The sequence below is a fragment of the Dermacentor variabilis genome, chromosome 3 (assembly GCF_050947875.1).
Source record: "Dermacentor variabilis isolate Ectoservices chromosome 3, ASM5094787v1, whole genome shotgun sequence".
Lineage (NCBI taxonomy): Eukaryota > Metazoa > Arthropoda > Arachnida > Ixodida > Ixodidae > Dermacentor > Dermacentor variabilis.
The window spans coordinates 229,844,680-229,869,020 of NC_134570.1; the positions used below are offsets into that span (position 1 = coordinate 229,844,680).

At 45.1% G+C, this 24,341-nt stretch overlaps 1 protein-coding gene across 5 annotated transcripts in view; it reads left to right on the forward strand.

Annotated features, from left to right (window-relative positions):
• Ube4B (Ubiquitination factor E4B) overlaps positions 1-24,341 on the forward strand; it is a 547,587-nt gene that overhangs the window by 222,037 nt on the left and 301,209 nt on the right. For 4 of the 5 annotated variants that reach the window (XM_075686926.1, XM_075686925.1, XM_075686929.1 and 1 more), the window contains one exon: positions 16,967-17,104. The exons of the other annotated variant lie outside the window; for it this stretch is intronic. In XM_075686926.1, the coding sequence (XP_075543041.1) occupies positions 16,967-17,104 (138 nt within the window). The remainder of the gene's footprint in view (positions 1-16,966; positions 17,105-24,341) is intronic. 5 annotated transcript variants of the gene reach the window in all.

Below are 24,341 nucleotides of genomic sequence, written 5' to 3' on the forward strand. Positions count from 1 at the left end.
TGAGGCACCCATAGCTCTTTCATATAGCACATGCCTCTAGGCCCTTGTGTTTCAAGGGCTCTGGTGAGGCAGCAGTGCTCCAAGTAATTTTACCACCTCTTATATTTTCTATTTTGCATCATTCTTCTATGATGGATTTTAATGTTCATAGTATTTGTCATTAGTCATCGCCATAATTTTATAGCACATAGATTTTACGCTCTTTACAGCGACTATTTTTAGACCCCTTTACAGCCAAGTCACATCTTCTTCACAGAACTTATCATTCCACCGCGAAATCACTAACACTGTCTTAGCACTCTTTGGTCATATCTGGCCCTCCACCCCTAAACCACACACATTCATTCATAGTGTCATTTGGGGAAACCCAAATTATTATAACCCCGCACCGCACGATGGACACAAGCCGTCGTGTTGTCTCCGACGATGACTTGCTCGAGCTCACTGAGGCTGAACTCTTGGAGGGCTTCAGTGACCAGAATATTATCAATGTAAAAAAAATTAAGATGACGCCTGGCAGTAAAGAAATCAAAACCAAGCACCTGATACTCACATTAGGTTCAAGTATTCTGCCCGAGTCTGTAGAGGCCGGGTACATCAAACTTCGTGTTAGGCCAGCCAAATCCCCTCAGATGTTTCAAATGCCAACGTTTCGGCCACAGCTCACAGAGCTGCCGAGGCCGCCAAACATGTGCGAAATGCAGTGCCCACGAACACACCACTGAAGGTTGTGCGAACACTCTCCACTGTGTAAACTGTGATGGGGAGCACGCCGCATACTCGCGGTCCTGCCCATCCTGGAAAACGAAAAGGAAATCATAACAGTTAAAGTAAAAGAAAATATAAGTTTCAAGGAGGCACGCAGGCAGGTATCCTATCTGCCAAAGAAAATCTTTGCCGATGTGGCGCGTCAGGGGGCAGCGTCACAACGGCCTCCGGCGGCTGTCAAACCCACAAGCAGTGAGTCGGCAGTTACGCCATCTGCCCCCACGGTGGTTGCAGCTAGCGCTGCTTCGTCAACCGAGGAGAAGGAACCATTGACCCCGAAGGTGGGCGCAGACGAGGCTGCCTCAACCTCCCAGGTCCGTTCCAGTGCTGGCAACGGCCGGCGCAGCCAAATCCCCCAGGGAGCCCCATCGACCTCCGGGCTGGTGGGCGCAGGGGTCTTGCCCTCCAAAGCGGGACCCTCCCTGGTAACTTCTCGCTCACAAGAGCACGTGTCTGGCGCCTCACAAAAGGCAATGGACACTACACCTATCCCCACGGCGCGCCAAGCGCCTAAGGAGCGGCGAGGCTCCCTCGAACGCTCCAGAAAGGGCAAAACCCCGATAACAGGGCCTCGAAAGAGCTATGTAATGTAATCTCTGAAATCTCTAAATAACACTTCTGTTTCTGTACACACAGCATCTATGGACTTCCAATATGGATACCTTGATGATGTGCAGGAACTCATCCAATAACACAATCCAAAAGTGCTGTGTTTAAGGAAACACACTTAAAATCCAAACACACTAACTTCTCCGACAGTATATAACTTTTCGCAAAGATCGCGATGATGCTATCGCATCATCGGGCGGTGTCGCCATTGTTATCCATAAGAGCATTGCATGTCAACATTTACAGCTACAAACGCCCCTTGAAGCAGTGGGGGTTCGAGCTGTTCTCCTATACAAACTCATCACCATTAGCTCTCTTTACATACCCCCACATTACAAATTAACGAAACATGAATTTCAATCCTTTATGGATCATTTGCTGGAACCTTATGTTGTTCTTGGCGATTTCAATGCGCACAGCTCCCTGTGGGGCGACTCTCGTATAGATGCGCGAGGTCATCTTCTTGAACAGTTTCTTTTCTCTTCTGGTGCGTGCCTTCTGAATAAGAAGGAACCTACATATTACTGTCTTACAAACAGATCTTTTTCCTCAATTGATTTCAGCATAGTCTCCCTGTCTATACTGCCCGAACTCGAATGGGAAGTTATGAACAATCCTTATGGGAGCGACCACTACCCCATACTGTTGAGAACATATAAAGAAAACGAATATCTACAACAGGCTGCTAGGTGGAAGATCGATACAGCCGACTGGGAGAAATTCCAAACTCTCACTAGTATCTCACGGAATGACATGTCTTCTTTAGAAATTGATGCTGCTGTGGAGTATTTTACAGCGTTCATAATAGATGCCGCATCAATATGCACATCTGAAGTAAGTGGTTTGGCATGCAAACGACGTGTACCGTGGTGGAACAACTAATGTGCGATCGCCCATAGGAAACAGAACAAAGCGTGGGGATCGTTACGCGCCTCTCCCACTGCAGGGAATCTTATTATCTTCAAAAAAGTAAAGTCTCAAGCCAGGAGAATGCACCGACAGGCCAGAAGAGAGAGTTGGCAGAAGTTTTGATCGGGTATCAACTCTTATACAGAGGAGGCCAAAGTCTGGAACAGGGTTAACAGGATAAAAGGACGACAAACATATCCACTCCCCCTGGTAAACACACAAGGCGATACCCTGCTTGAACAAGCAGACTCACTTGGGGAGCACTTTGAGAGCATGTCAAGTTCCACCAATTATTCAAAAACCCTTTCTCAAATATAAACAAATAGAAGAATGCAAGCCACTCAAAAGAAAGTGTCGGCAGAATGAATCGTTCAACCGTCCGTTTAGTATTGCAGAGTTTAGAGCTGCCTTGAGCGCATGCAAGAGCTCTGCACCAGGATCTGATAGAATCATGCATGAAATGCTGAAAAACTTACACAATGACACGCAAGGTACACTACTTACACTTTCCAACACTATCTGGGATGCAGGGTACCTTCCGACCGCATGGAAAGAAGCCATTGTGGTCCCTGTTTTAAAACAAGGCAAAGATCCTTCCTCAGTGGCAAGCTACCGCCCAATAGCACTCACAAGTTGCATCTGTAAGGTATTTCAAAAAATAATAAATCTGCGACTCATCAATTTCCTTGAACAGAACAAAATGCTTGATCCCTATCGGTGTGCCTTTTAAGAAGGGCGCTCCACAACCGACCATCTTGTACGTATTGAAGGAAATATCCGTGACGCATTTTACACAAACAGTTTTTCTTATCGATATTCCTCGATATGGAGAAGGTGTAAAATACAACATGGCGCTACGGAATCTTGAGAGATTTGTCAGAAATGGGCATTCATGGTAATACGCTAAACGTAATAAAAAGGTACTTGTCCAATCGTGCCTTCCGGGTAAAAGTCGGCAATGTGCTGTCACGTCCTTTTACACAAGAAACTGGTGTACCTCAGGGTGGCGTGCTCAGTTGCACACTCTTTATTGTTAAGATGACAACACTTCGTGCTTCCTTACCACCGGCCATTTTGTATTCCGTCTATGTGGACGACATTCAAATAGCTTTCAAATCCTGTAACCTCGCAGTGTGCGAGAGACAGTACAGCATGGTTTGAACAAGGTGTCAGGGTGGGCAGAGAAAAATGGATTTAAAATCAATCCTCATAAGAGTTCTTGTGTTTTTTTTACAAGAAAGACAGGCCTGGTTCCGGATCCTTGCTTAGAACTGTGTGGACAACAGATACCTGTAAACAAAGAGCACAAATTTCTAGGTGTTATACTTGACAATAGACTCACTTTCGTCCCACACATTAAACATCTTAAAGAAAAATGTCTGAAAACAATGAACCTAATGAAACTTCTATCCCAGACTACGTGGGGTAGTGACAGGAAGTGCCTAATGAATCTCTATAAGAGCCTAATCCAGTCACGATTAGATTATGGTGCCGTGGTATATAACTCTGCTGCCCCGAGCGCGCTAAAGATGCTAGACCCTGTTCACCATCTAGGTATCCGCTTAGCCACGGGCGCTTTCAGAACAAGCCCGATTGAAAGCTTATATGCCGTATCGAATGAATGGTCTCTCCACCTGCCTAGATCATACATCAGCTTTACATATTTCCTTAAAGTGTGCTCTAATCTTGAACATCCATGTTTTGATACCGTTACAGATATGACGTGCGCTACACTTTTCAGCAATCATCCCTCCATAAGACAGCCTTTCTCGCTGCGTGTGAAGTAGCTTAGCGATGAAATGCGTGTCCTGCTCCTCGAGCATCGCTTAATGCACCTAACCAAGCTCTTGCCTCCTTGGGAGTGGCAGGTAATAGAATGTGACATATCCTTTATAAAAGTTACAAAGCACGCTCGAGAGGCCGAAATCTGAATGCATTTCCTAGAACTTCAGTACAAGCACTCCTGCGCAGAGTTCTACACAGATGCTTCGAAGTCAAATGCCGGGGTATGTCAGCCCATCGTTTTCGGAATCCGATGTACTGCATCCGGAAACAAGTATCTTTACGGCCGAGGCCTACGCATTACTCTCTGCTGTGAAGCGTATAAGAGAATCAAAACTTCCTAAAGCAGCGATCTATACAGACTCTCTAAGCATCGTGAAAGCCTTAATGTCACTCAGCAAACATAAAAATCCCATATTTAATTAACTATATTCGGTCTTGTGTAAAGCGTACTCATCTAACCAGAATATCATAATATGCTGGGTCCCTGGCCATAGGGGAATCGAAGGTAACGTTCTGGCGGACGAGATGGCCACGTCAATCACATCGCAAGCTGTTAACCCTACTGCTGATGTGCACGTCACAGATCTGAGGCCTTTCCTACGAAATAAACTGCGAAACCACTGGCAGTGCATGTGGGTCGCGCAAACAAATAACAAACTGCACGTTATAAAGCCACAGTTAGGTCTCTGGCCCTCCCCAACAAGATCTCGGCGAACAGATGTCCTATTCTGTCGCTTCAGAATAGGACACACATTTGGCACCTATAATTATCTGCTTACTGGAAGTGAACCTCCAACCTGTGGTAGATGCGGCGAGAGGTTGACCGTCCTCCATGTGCTCCTGGAGTGTCGGGAAACGGAAAGAAAGAAACATTTTCCGCTTGCATACCATTATTACATCCCTCTACACCCGGCTATGTTTCTTGGTAAGGAACCACTTTTTAACACCAAGGCAGTCCTCACCTTTTTAAATGATGTTGTCCTACATGTAATAAGCCCATTAAACTCGTAGCGCATCCTCTTTCGAGAGGATGCCGCTGTGATCGATGTTTTGTATAGCACATGCCTCCAGGCGCTTGTGTCTCAAGGGCCGTGGTGCTCTAGTGAATTTTAGAATCTTATACATTGTTATATGGTACCATTATTTTGCAATGCACCTTAATGCTCATAGTACACGTCTTTTGTCATTGCCATAATCTTATTACACATAGACTTTATGCACATTAGAGCGACCATTCTTTAAGGCCCCTTTACAGCCACATCACATCAACTTCATAGAAGTCATAACTCCACTGCAAACTCATCAACACTGGCTTGGCGCTCTTTGGCCATACCTGGCCCTTGCGCCAATAAACACCATCTATTCATTCATAACAGAAAATTGGGAAACAAATATTCGACTACCTCAGCATGCCTCTGTCTACACAGCCAAAGTGTACGCAATATGGACGGTAGTTCAAAAGATCATTGCTGACAAACTTGAGAACACAATCATATACACAGATTCATTAAGCGTACTAAAGGCTCTACACATGAAATCCCAAAGTGAACCCTTGTTAGGCGATATTTTCTACGCATTATTGTCAAACAAATATGGCAGATCAGTTAGGTTTTGCTGGGTACCAAGCCATGTTGGGATAGTGGGTAACGAAGCAGCGGATAGATGCGCATCAATGGCAGCTTACAAAAACATTCCAAATACAGCACTTCCATATAAAGACAGTGTCAATGCGATTTGGAAGGCCTTGACGTCAAAATGGCAACGCGATTAGGACAATTGTTTAAGCAACAAGCTATATCTTATGTTGAATTCCAATGGCGGAGTCGGAGGAAGTTTTTTTGCTCCTTTCGGAGCAAGTTCGTTTCAATGGCTGAGTGAGGACGGGAGTAAGGTGTTCCAATGAGAGAGTCGGAGGGGATTCAGAGCGGGAGTCACTCCGTGGAGCAGAAAAAGATGCTCCGCCAAAATAGGCGGAGTGGACTGGAACTCTGTGTGACGTATTTCCTTTACCACGTTTGTCTGTTGGGTGGCGCCACCGGTCACGACTCGCGAGGAAGCAAAAGCTGCTGCACGCTTGGCGAAATATCCATTCCGCAATTTTAAAAAAATACAGGTGAACGGCGCTGAAGAGACTCGCGGATCTGGAGGCGTTAGAGCAACGCCTCCAGATCCGCGAGTAGAACACAACCTGCGCCGCCGGAGCAAGGCGGAAGTGGAAGTTCTATCACCGAGTTACCCAGGATACCTTGCGTGTTGTCATTTCCTTCCGCTGTTTGCTTCCAGCACCGCCGCACCGGTCACTTGTCTCTTCAGCGCCGTTCACCTGTATTTTTTTAAAAGCACTCGACTCTGGTTCTGCGCCAGAGTCGAGTGCTCGCTCACGGAGTCCGTCGGCTGCTCCGACTCCGCCATTGGAATTCAACATTATTAAACCTGTAATTGGTGAGTGGAAATCATCCAGTCACCAGCAACGATTCTACGAGGTGATCTTGGGTCGACTTCGAATTGGACACACACATCTCATGCACAATTTCCTTCTCCGAAAAGGAAACCCGCCAACTTGCGAAAAATGCAATGAAGCTCTTACAGTCATGCACATCCTAATAACATGTCCACACATTGACACACTGATACGGAGGTTTTTATACAGCCTGTATGATTTGCACACTCCATTACACCCTGCCCTATTACTAGCAGATGACCCCCTAGTGCCATTTACGAACCTTTTTGACTTTTTAGAGAAAACTGGTTATTTACACCAACTATAATGTAATGCAGGTTTACCTGTTCTAACGTCCCGTTTTATTTTGTCTTGTGATTGGCGCAGCATGACCTTAGTTGCCTTTGTGCCATTAAACCCAAACTAACTAACAATACATTTTACACAGTTACAGCAATCCACTTTTAGGCCTCCTTACAGCTACATCTCATCTACGCAACTCAATTTGATAATTTCCCACATATTAGTTACACAATTTATTACCATATGTCATGGCTCTGTTTGGCCATAACTGGCCCTCGCACCATTAAACGTCATCCATCATCATGCTTTGAGGAGAACGTTCTGTGCTCCTTGTGACGAATTTCAGCCTGGAACATGGGCACCTATTTCGTCGTACTGCTATTGCTTTCGCTAAGCCCATAGCCAGACATTGCTGAATGTCTTGCGACTATGACAACGAACAACCCTGCCCCGATGCTCGCCAATGTCGATATGAATTCAGACCATTCGGAGGAAAAGCAGAAAGCGCTGCGCGAATTGCTACTTTGATTCAAGGAGCGCTTCTCATCTTCTAAGGCATGCCATATGCCTATCACAAGACACCTAATAATCACCTATCGATTTTTGTCCTACAGAACTGCCTTACCACGTTTTGGTGAAGGAGTGCAACATGATTAATTCACAAGTCAAATAAATGCTTGATGATTACGTCATACAACCAACCCAAAGCCCTTGGTCATCACCGCTGGTCCTCATCAGAGAGAAAGACAGAATGCTTCAGTTCTGCTTTGACTACAATAAGTTGAATACCGTCATAAAGAAAGATGTTTATCAGCTTCCGCGAACCTATCATTCATTAGATTGTGTGGTGAACCAGGTATTTTTCATCCATTGATCTGATGAATGGATATTGGCAAATCGAAGTTGATGAATGAGATAGCGAAAAGAACTGTCTTTGTTACCCCAGACGTATTGTACAAGTTTGAAGTACTCCCATTCGGCCTCTGTTTTGCACCAGCCACGTTCCAGAGAATGGATACTGTCTGACCGGTCTGAAGTAGCACAGTTGTTTAATGCACCTAGATGACGTCGCCGTCTATGCGGTGACCTTCGAAGAACATCTGAAGCATTTAGAGGCCGTACTCGAAACACTCCACTCCACTAATCTTGCGCTAACACCAGAAAAGTGTCACTTTGGTTACGAAGAGATAAAGTTTCCCGGGCATGTCATGAGCGCCGATGGCGTGCGGCCTGACCCCAACAAAACTGCCATTGCTGCATTTCTGGTTCCACTTGACAAGAGAGCAGTATTCCGCTTTCTTGATCTTTGTACGTACTATCGCCGCTTCATCGGCAATTTCTCCTGGATCACTGAACCACTCATTTGCCTCACGTGAGATGGCATACCCTTCATTCAGACTGATGAGCAAGCCACACCTTTCCACGAGTAATGGCAGTGCCTGCAGGAACCACCCGCCCTTGCTTACTTTGATGAGGATGCTGTCACCAAGGTGCGTACCGAGACAAGCAACATTAGTCTTGGTGCTGTACTTGCTCAACACCAGGAAAGCGTTGAGCGAGCGGTCACTTATGCCAGTCGTACTCTTTCACGTTCCAAAATCAACTACTCCACCTGTGAGAAAGAGTGTCTAGCAGTCCTGTGGACCATCATGAAATTTCAGTCTTATATCTATGGTTGCTACTTCATGGTGATGGCCCACCATTCCTTATGCTTGTTGGTCAATTTACGAGACCCGTTGGGCAACTGGTACGATGGAGTCTGCAGGAGTTTGATGTTACCATTGTCTACAAATTGGGTCGCAAACACGGGAGAAGTGGACACATTGCCGTTTGCTCCCGTTGAACCTTGCATTAATGACATGGAGAAAGACAGTGGATTTCTTGGAGTCCTCACTGCATCTGACCTGATCTTAGGGCAGCGCAAGGACATCGAAATATGCCCTCTAATCGATCAACTAGAAGGCCAGAATGTTACAATACCTCAACACCTGTCTCACTGTTTCTTCACCTTCTGCCTTCGAAAAGTGTCCATAGAAGAAAGACTCAAGTGCCAGGGACAAAGAGTATCTGCTGGTTGTACCTGTTGAGCTCCGTGATGACATCCTCCTTGCCTGCCATGATGACCTTGCCTCTGGACACGAGAGTTTTTCACATACTCTTCCCATGGTACGCCAGACGTACTACTGGCCCAGACTTGATACCATGGTCAAGTGTAAGGTGCAAAGCTGCCGTGAGTGTCAGTGCAAGAACGCGCCGTCTGTAAAGCCCGGGGGTTTACTCCAACGCATTGCACCACCTAGCATACCGTTTTATCAAATCAGCATGGATCTCTTGGGACCCTTTCCTCTGTCAGCCAGCGGAAACAATTGAACCATAGTTGCCACAGACTATCTAACACGCTATGCCTAGATGAAAGCTGTACAATGTGCCATGGCCTACGGAGTTGCCCAGTTTTTTTATACATCACATAGCCCTCAGACATGCTGCCCCCATCATATGTCACCACTGACAGAGGAACTGCCTTTATAGCCTAACTGATAGAGGACATCTTCAAGCTGAGCTGTATGCAGCATTGCAAGGCGACTGCCTATCATTCACAGACCAACAGCATGACAGAACGGTTAAGAAAACCGATCTCTGACCTGCTGTTTTTTTTATTGAAACATTCAGCAAAAAACATTAGATGAGGTCCTGCCCTACGTTACACTCGCATACGACACCACCATTCAGGAAACCACACGATTCATGCCGTTCCGTCTTGCTTACAAGCGCGAGATCCAGACCATGCTAGGTGCACTGCTTCCGCACGACATCGTCACTTCACTTGCTTTTGAGGTTTAGCAACTTACTCAATATGCAGAGGAAGCTCATCAACTCACACGCTTACACATCACGAAACAGCAGGGTGCAGATGCATGGTGCTACAACCTTTGGCATTGACAAGTCGAATACCAGCAGTGCTGGGCAGTATCAAAAATGCTTGTTTCTTAGAGACTATCTTACGTACTCTGAGTATTTGTATCGCGATACGTCCAGCAAGACGTGTATCGGTACTTGTATTTCCGATACATGAAAGAATGTATCGTGTACCTTAAGATGCAAGATACTGGCTATAGCAACATCTCCGTGCGAAACTATAAGCATTGGCTTACCTTCGCTGCTCAAGCTGAGCTGCCTAATTAACAATCAAAAAACGTCCTCCTCTGCCAGCCCAGACTGCCTGAACTCAAAAATTTTGAAGTGTACTAATGTATGTTCTGCTGTTATTTTGTCGTACATTTTCACTCAGTCATTACAGCAGTCTGTTCTTCCACGCGACTGGTGCGTGGGAAAGGTGATTCCAGTTCATAAATCAGGTAACACACACTTACCCATCAATTACAGGCCTATCTCACTAACAAGCATTTCATGTAAAATTCTTGAGCATGTAATATATTCACATTTGGCTGAGTTTTTAGAATCAAACTCCTTTTTCAACCCCTGTCAACATGGTTTCCGTAAGTTCTTTTCCTGTGAAACACAGCTCTTAACATTTACTAACGATCTCTTTGCAATTTCTGATCTAGGTACTGACATTGACTGTGTATTTCTTGATTTTGCCAAAGCCTTTGACTCTGTGACCCATGATTTACTTCTGCTTAAGCTGACTCAACTTAACTTGGACGCAAATGTACTCGAGCGTATAAAAAACTTTCTTTCTAACAGGACGCAGTTTGTAAACACTAATAACTGTAATTCTCGGTTTTCTAACGTACCAGCAGGTGTTCCTCAAGGGTCAGTCCTGGGTCCACTTCTCTTTCTAATCTATATTAACGATCTTCCGAACTGCGTTCTTTCCTCTTCCATAAAGCTTTTCACGGATGACTGTGTTCTTTACCGTAAAATTTCTAATTCTTCAGATTCCCAAGAGCTGCAGGACGACCTTAACCGCGTAATTGAGTGGTGTTCTAATTGGTGCATGCAACTAAATTCAAATAAATGCAAGGCCATGCGTATATCTCGTAACACTTCCATGCACGCCTACTTTATTAATGGTGCACCTGTGACGTCAGTTAGCTCTTACAAGTATCTCGGGCTTCACGTATCAAATAACCTTTCTTGGCACTCGCATATTGACTATGTTGCTAAAAACGCTAATAACATGCTTGGTTACTTACGCCGTAATTTTAGCTCTGCCCCTTCTTCCCTGAAGCTAACTCTTTATAAAACTTTAGTTTGCTCCAAATTGGAGTATGCTTCAGCCATTTGGGATCCGACTCAGTCTTCATTAGTTTCTACTCTTGAAAGTATTCAAAACTGCAGTGCACGCTTTGTCTTATCTAATTATTCTCGCTATGCAAGTATTTCTTCAATGAAACGAACTCTTAACTTACCTGATCTTTCGTCACGCCGCAAATGTTCCAGTCTCTCCTTTTTTCACAAAGTTTTTCACTTGAACCCCCTTTTAAAAGAGACCCTTCTTGCCCCTCCGTCCTATATTTCGGCCCGCACTGACCACAGCCTTAAAATCGGGGTGCCATTGTGCCGTACTAACCGGTACAGTGACTCATTCATCCCCAGAACAAGCACGGACTGGAATCGCCTTCCCGCCTCAATCGCACTCATCACTGACCCTACTAACTTCAAGACCGCCGTTCAGAATGCCTTTTGTTAATATTTTTTGTTAATACTTCTTGTTTGTATTTTTTACTGCATTACTTCTTGTTTTGACTCCACTCCTTTCTGTAACGCCTTCGGGCTTTGAAAGTACGTGAAATAAATAAATAAATAAATACTTCTGCCACTAGGCCACCTGAATAATACTAAAGGCGACGACATTATTTTATCTCTCCACCAGAGCCCTGCTGTGAGGGCAAGCGATGAGGTCTACATGTAGATGGTATTGCATGAACGGGCAACCTAAAACTCCACAGAGGTATTTACACCATCGTGCAGAGGCTTCTTATTGGCGTTCTTGTAATTAGATGGGGACCTGCTAGCTAGTCAGCTAGTAGAGCAGCAACTCCCATTAATTAGAAAAGCAGCAAGCAAAACCGATGACTGCCCGGCGTATGAAGAGCTTTCATGTTAAGCAGCTAAAGCAACCTCAAGAAATTGTTTTAGAATGAAAATATACTTCAAGGAAGAATGACAAAAAAATTGAGATGCTAACAGACATTTCATGAAAATAAAACATTGGTCGAAGTTAATTTTCAAGCAAACATATTTGTGCATGCTTTGTTGCTACATTATATATGTAGATCTGTAATAAGAAATTTGCAAATGTACCGAACTATCTTAAGATACAAATGGAATGGATTGTATCGGATACAATAATCTGTACCTTAAATACTCGTTGCCCGAGTATATTATATCGTATCATGATACAATTGCAAAGTATCTTTGCCGAGCCCTGAATACCAGCCAGGTGACCAACTCTGGGTGTTGACTCTGATCCATCGCCATTGGGTGTCTAAAGGCTGTTTCACATGACGCAATTGGGGCAAAAAAAATCGTTCTGCCGTGCACATTGCCAAGCAAATGCATGTGACAGCTGCCACATGCGTTTGTGGCAGCGCAATTTCCGTCGCAGCGATGCGCAAGGTTGTCCCCCTGCCCACGAAGTATCCATGCCTGAATCGTTAAGTGATCCATTGTTGTCATGGAGCCGAGCCTACTAAGCCATGTATTCTGGCAAACAGGCTGTATATAGCAGTCGGATAAATCTGTTGATGACAAAGGGGCACGTGAAGCTTAAGCGGCATAAAGGCCACTCCAATGAAGTGCCTATTAATTTTTTTTTCCTATGCACTCATAGGCTGGAATGACCTTCTGCACCATGTTGCTACCATCAGTTACCCCAAGTTATACATATAATTGATGTTGCTACATTATAACATAGTTTCATTTTATTAATATGTAATGATTTACTTATCGTCCTTCTTTTTTACTTGGAAATCTGTTTACACTGGTACTATTGCATATATAATTTCGTGAGTGTGCATTGATGTATTATATGAAATGTATTAACACTATATTGATGTATGTCCTCCCCTTTGAGGTAATGAGAAACTGCCCAGCACTGCCTTCCACTGCTGTGCACATCCTGAACAAGAGGCACAATTTTAAACGTCTACATGTACTTAAGCTTTTGCACGCTGGCATCCCAGAATTTAGAAATCAAAGATGATTGCTCGGTCCGATATGTGGTGGCCTGGAATCGACAATGACATGACGAACCAGGTGCAGAACTGGCCTGTTTGCCAAGTGCACCAGAAGTGTGGCCAGAGGATACCAGTTATGCCATGGCCGTTTCCTGACAAGCCATGGCCCAGGATCCATGTTCATTTTGGAGGTCCATTCAGGGGACACTACTTCCTCGTGATGGTGGACGCTTTTTCCAAGTAGGCAGAAGTTCACTCTGTTCCATCACCATCTGCAGAGGCCACAATCTCTGTGTTCAGGACTGTCTTTCCTCAACATGGTCTGCCAGACATCATTGTTTCCGACAATGGGCCAACATTCACCAGCAGTCAGTACGCTGACTTCCTGAACAGGAATGGCATCCGTTGCATGTTGGTGCCTCCATATTACCCTGCTTCCAATGGGGCTGCAGAGCGGGTAGAACAGACTATTAAAGCTAAACTGAAGAAAAGCACACCGGGTGAATTCAGGGCACAAGTGGCCAGGGTGCTCTTCCCCTACCGCTCAATGCCTCATAAAGTAACAGGCCGTGCGAGCTGTTCATGGGAAGAAGAATCAAGAAACCTTTGGAAGTCATGCGCCCAAGCCTTCGATCGTCTGTTGAACTGAAGCAGATAAAGCAAAAACTACATGCATATAAGGGTTGCCACATTGCGCCAATAATGGACCCAGGTGTCCCAGTGCTCACCAGGAACTTCCGATCAGGTCCACCATGGGTACCTGCTTCTGTCCTATGAGCTGCGCCTCATCTGAGGTTGTATGCCTTGATGGCACAGGCAAACCCATTAGGTCCCTAAACGTCACATTGGGGCCCTGACGAATACTACTGAGTCAGTCAGTCGCATCTCGTGCACCTTTGAGCTGCAGTACCTGCAACACTGGGCTTCTTCGATTTTCCACTTCTGGCTACCCGCGGGCTGCTCTGCCCACTGGGCGATGCACTTCTGCGGGGCGTTCATATTACTCAAGCTGGGCTGTTCTAGCTACCCGCTTACTGCCAGAACCAGCCACGACGATCTTGGTCTGGCTACTCTCTGGAACTTCGCAGGCTAGCAGATGACAAAAAGAGGCAACGAGCGCTCACCACTATCTTTGTGGGGATTTGACGGATTGCAACACAGGCGCTTGAGGACTTTTACCTGGCTCAGCCAACTGGCTATAGTCACCTTTGGATTCCATTACTTATAGCATTGTCTTAGTATTCTAACACATCATTCTGCCTTAGGATGTGGTGCAATACAAACAGCATCGAACCATTTGAAGCTTTTTTTGTGTGTGTGTCCCCATGACGGCTTCTTGTCACATGTAGCCGGAAGAAGTGGAGCCAAGACCCGAGCTCACAGTGAGCACATAACAATTGTTTATTGCCTCTTCCAAACTCCCCAGCCCTGCTCTCGTCACTCCCTTTTCTGCTCGCAGCAGTAGGTGGCGCTAGCAGCATAACACTAACAATTGTCACACTCCTCCCCCTTTAGTTCTTGTCATGGAGAATATCGGTTCACAGGGTATGTTGTCCGGGGACTTTTTCATAGTGCGACAGGGCTTTCTCCCGACACGACGGCTGCTGCTGGCAGCCCAGTTCTGTTGTGTGGCTGACTTTGTGGCTGTTCTGGCGCAGCAGCAGCGCCTGCAGGCTCCACAGGCTCTGTTGCTTGTTGCTCAGCTGGCTGGTCTAGAGTCAGTGTTTGCAGGTGATGGTGGCTGTACAAGGTTAGGGTGAATGTGGTCCCCATGTCTGTGCCACACAGTTCCATCTTGTCATACAACCTCAGATGAGGCGCAGCTCATAGGACAGAAGCAGGTACCCATGGTGGACCTGATCGGAAGTTCCTGGTGAGCACTGGGACATGTGGGTCCATTATTGGCGCAATGTGGCAACCCTTATATGCATGTAGTTTTTGCTTTATCTGCTTCAGTTCAACAGATGATCGAGGGCTTGGGCGCATGACTTCCAAAGGTTTCTTGATTCTTCTTCCCATGAACAGCTCGCACGGCCTGTTACTTTATGAGGCATTGAGCGGTAGGGGAAGAGCACCCTGGCCACTTGTGCCCTGAATTCACCCGGTGTGCTTTTCTTCAGTTTAGCTTTAATAGTCTGTTCTACCCGCTCTGCAGCCCCATTGGAAGCAGGGTAATATGGAGGCACCAGCATGCAACGGATGCCATTCCTGTTCAGGAAGTCAGCGTACTGACTGCTGGTGAGTGTTGGCCCATTGTCGGAAACAATGATGTCTGGCAGACCATGTTGAGGAAAGACAGTCCTGAACACAGAGATTGTGGCCTCTGCAGATGGTGATGGAACAGAGTGAACTTCTGCCTACTTGGAAAAAGCGTCCGCCATCACGAGGAAGTAGTGTCCCCTGAATGGACCTTCAAAATGAACATGGATCCTGGGCCATGGCTTGTCAGGAAACGGCCATGGCATAACTGGTATCCTCTGGCCGCACTTCTGGTGCGCTTGGCAAACAGGCCAGTTCTGCACCTGGTTCGTCATGTCATTGTCGATTCCAGGCCACCACATATCGGACCGAGCAATCATCTTTGATTTCTAAATTCTGGGATGCCAGCGTGCAAAAGCTTGAGTACTTTGGACTGCAGGGACTTGGGAACGATGACATGGGCTCCCCACAAGAGGCATCCTTCATGCAGACTAAGTTCATTAGTCCTTGTAGCATAAGGGCCCCAGTCTCCACCTTCTGGAAAAGGACTCCCAGTCAGGACAGCCTCAGCCACTTGTGACAGCATGGGATCCCTTGCCGTAGTGCGTCTTACAACTGCAGGTGACAGGACATCAGGGTACGCTTGTTCTAACATGAAGACATTGGCAGGCGTAGAGTCATGAACCTCAGTTGCGGGAAGAGGTAGCCAGCTGAGTCCATCAGCATGGCCTAGCATTCGGCCTGGTTTGCAGACGAGCTTGAATTGATAGCTTGATAGTGTGAGTGCCCACCTGAAAACTCTCGGTGATGCCTTGCTTGGCACACTTCGACTTGAACGAAAAATTCTTAGCAATGGCTGGTGGTCTGTTACAGCGGTGAACAGCGTTCTTCACAGGTACTGATGAAATTTGCGGACACCAAATACCAAAGCAAGACCTTCCTTGTCAGTCTGACTATAGTTCCGCTCAGCAGCAAGCATAGTACGTGAAGCGATAGCTACAGGTCTCATTTATATATGAGTAATAAAGTTGACTTCTGTTAATTTGCCCTGGTGGTACTGCCGAAATTGATTGAAAAATCTGACTGGTCGAAGTAAACAAGACGAAAAAACGCTGACTCACTTAGTGGTATTAGCCCAAACATGCTCCTCAAAACAAATGTGCTCTCACTTTCTGCGTGTCCAAAGCAGGAAACTTGCATAGAAATGATGTTACAGCTGCAAAACAAAATAGAAATTCAATGCGCACTCAATGTTTTAGCAGGAAAAATAGGCAAGGGTGCACAATGGCTGCCACTTTTCCAAAGTTAGCATTGCCACAATACACTATTATTATGCGGCAAAGCATAAAAATGTCTTGAAGGTGGTATTGGCTTCAGATCACAGTGCAGACAATTTTTGCACCAGTTGTCTCTCTCTCAAAAAAAAAAAAAAGTAAACGCACATTATAATTGTGTAAATACCCTAATCAGACATCTTCCTAGGGCAGGCTGAAAATAGCCATTTGGAACGGGAGGTGAGATGGGTTCAACGCATTCACTGTTGCCAGCATAGACGCTGCCACTAAACGAGTCGCAATTGGCGTCATCGTTAGGGTAAGGCACGTGCATGTTGACTGGTCAATTTAAAATCATCTAGTGAAGGCCAATTTTTTTAGCAAAGTAACTAAAGTTTGAGCCCATAGACATGGATAGGTGCCAGTTGGGACTTTTGGCTGGGGTTGAATGAACCGAAAAATTAAATAAACAGGAGTAATGGAAGTCTATTTGTGTTATATGCTGCCCCCCTTCCCTCCTTGAAATACCATTGCAGGTGTTTGTGCCACTGGTGCGAGGTGTGGTTGAGCACATGCGCGGCTGCTCCCTCCAGTCGGAGCTGTTCCGTGCCCCCTTAGCTGCTCTGGTGGAGCTCACGCAGCTACGCCTCGGTGGATGGCCCGTCTGCCAGTTGGTATGATTCAACTCCCGTTGTACTTGAGCTAGTTGTGCATGGTTCTAGTGATCTCATGTGGCAAATTGATCCTGTCTGTACTGGGTCAGTTGGTGCAGTGGAAAAGGTGTAACACAAGCACAGGACCTGTTACTTCATCTCCTTTAGTTGCATCTTTGATGCTGCTTTTTCATCATGCCCCTGAGAAACATTAGGAAAAATATTACTGGTTAGCTTTCATGAGGGTCATTCCATGCCAAACGTCCCAAACATTGCGCTTGACCCTCTCTGACTCTGTTCTAAAAAAATTGTGGACGATCATTTTAGTGCACTATTTGCCCTCGCAAAGTATTTTTGTAAGAACGGTATTTTCAGTCTCGTACAGTGATTTGAATGTTGCTGTAGTAGGTGAAACCTAGGTTGCCAAAAAATACTCCCAAATATACAATACAACACGGAATGCCTTAAATATCTGCTTTTAGCTAGAAAAGGCAGCAAGCAGGCAGTGAACTTTGTTAAGGTCCTGAGGAGTGACTCCGAAACCCCATTACGAGGGAGGTGCCGCCGCGGGCTGCTGCTCCCACGTCGGGACAGGCAGACCGTGCCTGACCACTACGCTGCAGGCCCCCTGGATGGCCATAGCTGAGCAGCGAGGTTGGACTGATCGTGGATTGCCGGTGACGGATCCGAGAAGCGGGCGGCTGCCTACATTCTGTTGCAGGTGCAGTTGCGTGGGAACGGCGAGACCGTGATGGCCTTCCGCGCCGCCGCATCGAGCCCGCACCGCCATCAGCATACTGAGTATGCGGTTGACCTCCACCCTGGGAATGACTTGCCTGACGGCAGTGCAGTTGCAGTCCAGCACCCCTAGAATCCGCCTCCCCGCAGGAGAGGCAGAGAGCCTGACAACCTGGGTCGTCTGCTGTGCCTCGACAACCTCGTCGAGGGTGTTGTGGACCCCCAGCTGCATGAGCTTCTCCATGCTGGTGCCCATGGGGATGCCGAGCACCTTTTTGATGCTATTGCGCATCAATGCTTCGAGCTTTGCCCTCTCGTAGCCAGCGATGTGTGGTGGCCAAGTACGTGATGTAACTCGTTAGGAAGGCATGGTTAACCTAAGAAAGTTGTCCTCCCCCAGCCCTCCGCCACTGTTGGAGACCCTAGTGATGGGCCTGACCATGGTTGTCCGTTTTGGTGGCAATACGAGTGATCATTTGACCGTTACTACCGTTTGCCTCGATCAGCATACTGAGTATGTGGTAGACCTCCACCCTGGGAATGACTTGCCCGATGGCCGTGCGAATGGAGATGTCGACCTTCCCAAGAGGCACCTGCCCTTTAGGGGTGTGCCCCCTCCTTGTAGTTGCCGCATATTTCCATTGCCCCAAGGAAGTGTTGCGGCACAGTAAAAAAGTTAAGACATACAGGCCCCGGCGCCCATGGACACGGCGAACACCCAACATAAATTTTTTTTCTTGCTTAAAACAAAAATCACTCCTATTAAACTTTCTCAGATGTATCTCCGTTGTTTACTCTTCCAAATGACCGCAAGCGTGCATTTTTACTTGAACCACATCACCAATCTCCATGTGACTGAACATAGGGCATTTCACATATTTTCCGATGTTTGCGCCCCTTCCACTTCGAAACTACTTGGTCATCGACTTCATTACATTTTTGATACGCTTACTGCCAACTATCCAGCCATGTGATATAGTCGTATTGTGTCTGTAAACTTTGTAGAATTGAAAAAAAAATAATCAGAACAGGCACAGAATTGCCGTATTGCTTCACCATAAAGTATTTCGTGAGACACAGTAGTGGTTGCCAATGGGAAAGAATGAAAAAAGCGCCATTCCCTTTCTAGCTAATAGAAGATATTTACGGCTTTACGTGTAGTATTGTATATTTGAGAGTACTTTTGGCAACCTTGGTTTTGCCCACTACGGCAACATTCAAATCACTGTAAGAGACAGAAAAAATTGTTTCTTCCAAAAATACTTTACGAGAGCAAATAGTGCACTAAAATGATCATCAACAATTTTTTTAGAATTGAATTGGAGAGGTGCGAGCGCAATGTCTGGGACGTTTGGGGTGGAATGATCCATGAATGAACGGGCTTAAAAATTATTCTGAAAAATTTTCTGAAAAGCTCTGAAATTAAGCTTTAAAAATCTCAAGGTAAGCTTTAAAGCCTTTCAACTGTACGGTCAACCCTCAATAATTCAAACTCTGATATCTCAAGATATATATATATATATATATATATATATATATATATATATATATATATATACATGTGTGTGTGTGTGTGTGTGTGTGTGTGTGTGTGTGTGTGTGTGTTTTATTTTGCAGCAGTGTCAATCCATGTGTTCAACTCTTGTGGTAAGAACCATGGAGGACTTTGGATATTAATTTATTTATAAGTATTTTAACCCTTTGAGGGTCAATTTTTTTTGCCATGTGCAACTGCCCAGGGTCGATTTTCTTTATTGCAGATTCCAGTTCTTCTTAGGGACTTATTTCTATAAAAATTTACCGTAATTTTTTTAGGGTGATCGTAAAGTGAGAAAAGAATATTTTGTGTTGGTATATATGTACTCTTCATTCATGAAAGATAACAATAAAAAAGGAAATAAACTTATAAAAATTAAAAATTTGATGCATTGTTATACACATAGTTCAAGGCTTTGAAAATGTGCACACGAGAATATTTCGCAACACTCAAATGTTCCGGCTCTTACACTAATATGTACGTCCATAGCGTAATTGAACAGCGTAGGTGGGCACGCTCAAGAAAACTGTGTGGTTGTATACTGTCAAAAAAAGCAAAGCGTGTTACAAACTTCCGCTAGTCATCTTATCGCCAACGAGAAGGAATTATTTTCTGTGAGTGTCAAAAAAAAATATGCAACAGAAACGCAGATACGGCGGCATCCTTCCTATGCACACTCCTGTGAGCACTAAACGAGCGAGAAACAAGCGGTTGCCCTTTGAGTGATTAGTAATGAGATAGCCATCATTTTTGCAAGCGCAAGAAGCTAAAACCACCCATGGAACAAAACTCAAACTGTCGCCCACCCGCACGCCAATGCGCGAGCGGCAGTATATAGATGCGCGGGAGCAAACTAGCTCTAAAACAAACCATGCAACGAAAACCGAGAGAAGTAGGCGCACGAAAAAAATTCCCTGTATTCCCACACAGTGGCAGCATATGACAGAAAAGAAAAAGTTAATAAATTGGCGCGCTTTTTAAACGTACAGACGGCGCCGTAAATATATGGCATGGACCATTTTTGGACTTGTTCACGGCACCATATATTTACGTCATTGACCCTCAAAGGGTTAAAGAGCCCCCCCTGGGGCATTGTGTAAGGGGGGCAGTACAGTAAATACAACACCTTAACAAAGTAATAAAGATTAAAAGACAATAACACCTTAACAAACTAAAACATCGATTAGTGCAGAAAGGTGCGAATAGACCCAACAACTTAAGTCAATGTTTTTAAATACTCTTTCTTTCCACGCACAATCACCCAATGGAATTTACTCCTGACTGATCTACTAACCAGTACTGATGCCTTGGACAAAATTACTTGTTGACTGTTGCAGAGTTATTGTTTTCTGTTCCTGCTATGTGTCATTGTTTATATATTCTCAATACTGCAATGTAATTTGCTGTGCTTTTTGCAGTTGTTATTGTTGTTCTTTTTGTGTTGCCCCTCCTGCTAGGACCAAGTTAGGGTCTGCAGTATGCTGTAAATAATAATAATAATAATAATAATAATAATAATAATAATAATAATAAGATACCCATAAAAAGCAAGGGAGTAACAACATTCCAGGTTGAAAAAAATTAAAACGCAACGACGAACAAAAAGCAATTTTAACTCAATGTCAACAGTGCTGTGGAGAATAAAAACAATTGACAAAAGATTATTCTCCCATAAAAAATAAAAAAAAGACCAATATATCGGCTACAGCGGGGAAAGTGGCAAGTGCAAAACATCAGATTTTGGAGCATAGACATCTTTAAAGGGCCCCTCACCAGGTCTGGCCATTTTTAGCTGACAAGCGCCGTGCGTGCAATGCATGCTAACAATCATGTCTGCTGAGTATTACATCACTATGTGCCGCCGAAAGAGCTCAAATTCCAAATCAAACGCCCTTCTCCTCGCGGGTACCGCCCCCGCTCCCAGCAGGAGAGCCGATGCACATCGCACAAGTGCAGCTGCGTACATGGCAGTGCTGTGACGTCACTTATCAGGACACGTGACTGCAAGAATTATTCGAAGCAGCATCAGTTATTTGCTTAAGCAGTTGCTTCAATAGACGAATTAAAGTTTAGAGAAATAAAAATATCTGCAAACCGAATGTTTGCAAGCTTTTGTTTCACTATGTACCACAGCAGGTGAGATGTACTTTCGTTTTGTCTGCTTGTTCCCACGTCGTGCATTCGCGCACGAGTAGACAAAGAAACAATGCCATTTTCTTACTGTGTCCCAGCATGCAATCATGCTCTATGAACTGCTTTTGTCTGCCTCATTGTTCATGTAGCACTGACTTAAACTGCTAGTCGGGTGTTCTCGTGCATGGCAAGCATAATCGTGTGCTGCATGAAGCGATGCAAATGCAACAGCTCGCGTGTGACACCATCAGTGGAAGTGCAGCACACACCTAAAAAGAGAGGGAAAAAAAAAATTAAGGTGGGGCCCGTGACGCATGCGTCATGCGATCCTCGAGCTCCAGTATGGGAGAACACAGGGAAGGAATTTCACTTGCCAAGGCTAGGTGGGGCAAGTGGAGAGAGTGTCTTGCTTGATAGTGGCACTCACCTCCTGAAATCATTGCTTTGTGGCACTGAAATATTTCTGTCTCTCTTTTAATTAGCCAATTTGGAAAATATATGTGGCAGAACGCTCCTTAGTGGGCACGTAACAACTTCCTGCTTATAACTGAAATTTGCTATATGGCCTGGTGAGGGGCCTTTTAAGATAATCGTGAAACATTGCGTGACCTTGCTCCGATGCAAGGTTACCCAGAAGGTAATTCAATGGACAGATAGCTTGTAGAAGAGCCGATAAGTTAAATGTGTCAGTATTACCGTACATGCGTGCTAAGCTAAAGTTGTTATGCAGTCTGCGGGAAGTTGGATGAGCAAGATTAAGGTGTACAGTGGACATCATACTGGTGTGATTGAATTGTGGAATAGGGATAAAAGAGCAACATCACGACAAGTAATTATTGGCTCAAAGGAAAGGTCTTGTTTAATTTCTGTTATGCTGGATGGTTAACGGTAAATATGCGTAATGAACAGAATCGCTCTCTTCTGAGTAGCCTCTAACATTTTAATAAGATATTGTTGATAAGGGACCCAATTGAGGAGGCAAACTCAAGTTGAGGATGAATTAAAACGAGATAAGGCAGTTTACCTATACTGGAGGGAGAATTAAGTAGGTGATCGTATAGGTAACCTAGTGACCTTGATGTGTTGGCACAGAGAGAAGTACTAATACCAGAAAATTCTGAGCAAGTGCCCCTACCCGTGCGAGCACCCCTCCTCCACTTTTGAGTGAGTTGAAATTGGTGCCAACAACCGAGCAAGCATCCCATCCCTTTTTTGACCCTGTTCACCGCCTCATGCATTTTCACCAAACTGTTTGGCAACTTTTCTTTCTCAACTTTTTACAAATGTGCATATTAAGTTACATAAAATGACTCAATTTACTGAGATTTGGAAAGAAATTTATGGTTTAGGCGCACTTCTGCCGAGGCCTGATAATTCACCCATAGCCAGGTACCTTCTGCATGGCCTTCGTCAGTCACCATGTTGGGTCAGACATGGAAGTAAGTGTCGCATAGTGCGAGACACGGGGTGCGATTTTGTGTGCGATCCATCGCGCGTTGCAGTCCGACTTGGGGGACTCGTGGTACGAATGAATGAGGGGAGCGTAGCTCTGCCCAGAACCTGCACCCCTACATGGACGCTAGAATAAGTTTGCAAATTCAGTGAAAACAAACGTGTTTGCCCAGCTCTTCTTTTAAGCAAAAGATGCCAATATAAACAACTGTGTGAGCAGTGTAGATGTGTTTCCGCAAGGCCTCATCCGCTGTGTCGGCTCCGTTGACAGCCGCCAATGACTAGGAGCCAGCAGGCCTAGCTCGCTGGGCCGTCGAATGGGAGGCTGGTGGCGCTTGCAATGCGACTGCATGCAGCTCGTAATAAAGCGCCTATCTTGGTCAGCACAACTCATGCACAATTATATCGTGCTTAAATTGCAATATATTTGACTTTATCAATGCTGACGGAAGCGAACGAGTAAGCCAGGCGAGCCTGCGATTGCTGGGAGACGGTATAGGCCTAGCTCACTAGCTGCCGGATCCTGGGCTGACAGCCCTTGAATTTTCTATGCGACCAAGCAAAGCACCCCCCACCCCAAACTTTCTTGGATTATCTTTGACCATAAGAGGGGCGCTTGCTCATAATTTTACGGTATGTGTGGACCAAGAAAGATTTGGGGTTCAGTTTGTGCCTAGGTACTTTCACTGCTTAGTACGTTCCACAATGTTGTTACCAATCTTATATAAGCCGATAGAGTTTACGGCTTAAGGGGGCTAGTTTGTGCATGGAAATGTTTAAAGTAATTATTCAGGTCTTGCACCACTCACCAATATGTTCAAGCTCCCGTTGAAGGGCGAGATGGTTGTACGTTGGATGGTAAATATCACCAGCAAATATGCTCATACGAGATGATATTTTGTCAGGCAAATCATTAATGTAGATGAGAAAAAGTAAGGGTCCTACAACGCTTCTTTGTGGTACCCCAGCGAAAAGGTAACAAAATGATGAAGAATAATTGTTTACTGCAGTAAATTGCTGTCGATTTCTTAGAAAATTACAGAGCCACGTTAACGTAAGCAAATCTAGTCTTTGCGATGATAGTTTTGAGCTACACGATCAAAGGTATTAGCAAAGTCAAGAAATATGTAATCTGTCTGTACATTACTGTTCATGTTAGAGTGCAGGTCAATAGCAGATTCGAAGACATGAGTCTGACAAGAAAAACCCTTTCGGAACCCATGCAGATTAGAAAAAAATAAACTGTTGTACTCTAGATGAGCGTGAATGTGAGACGCTCAAGCATTGTGCAACAAATCCATATCAGGGAAATGGGGCGATAATTTCCAGGTGAATTTTCATTCCCACTTTTTGGGACTGGCACTGCCTTCTCCAACTTCCTGTCAGCAGGTAACTTTC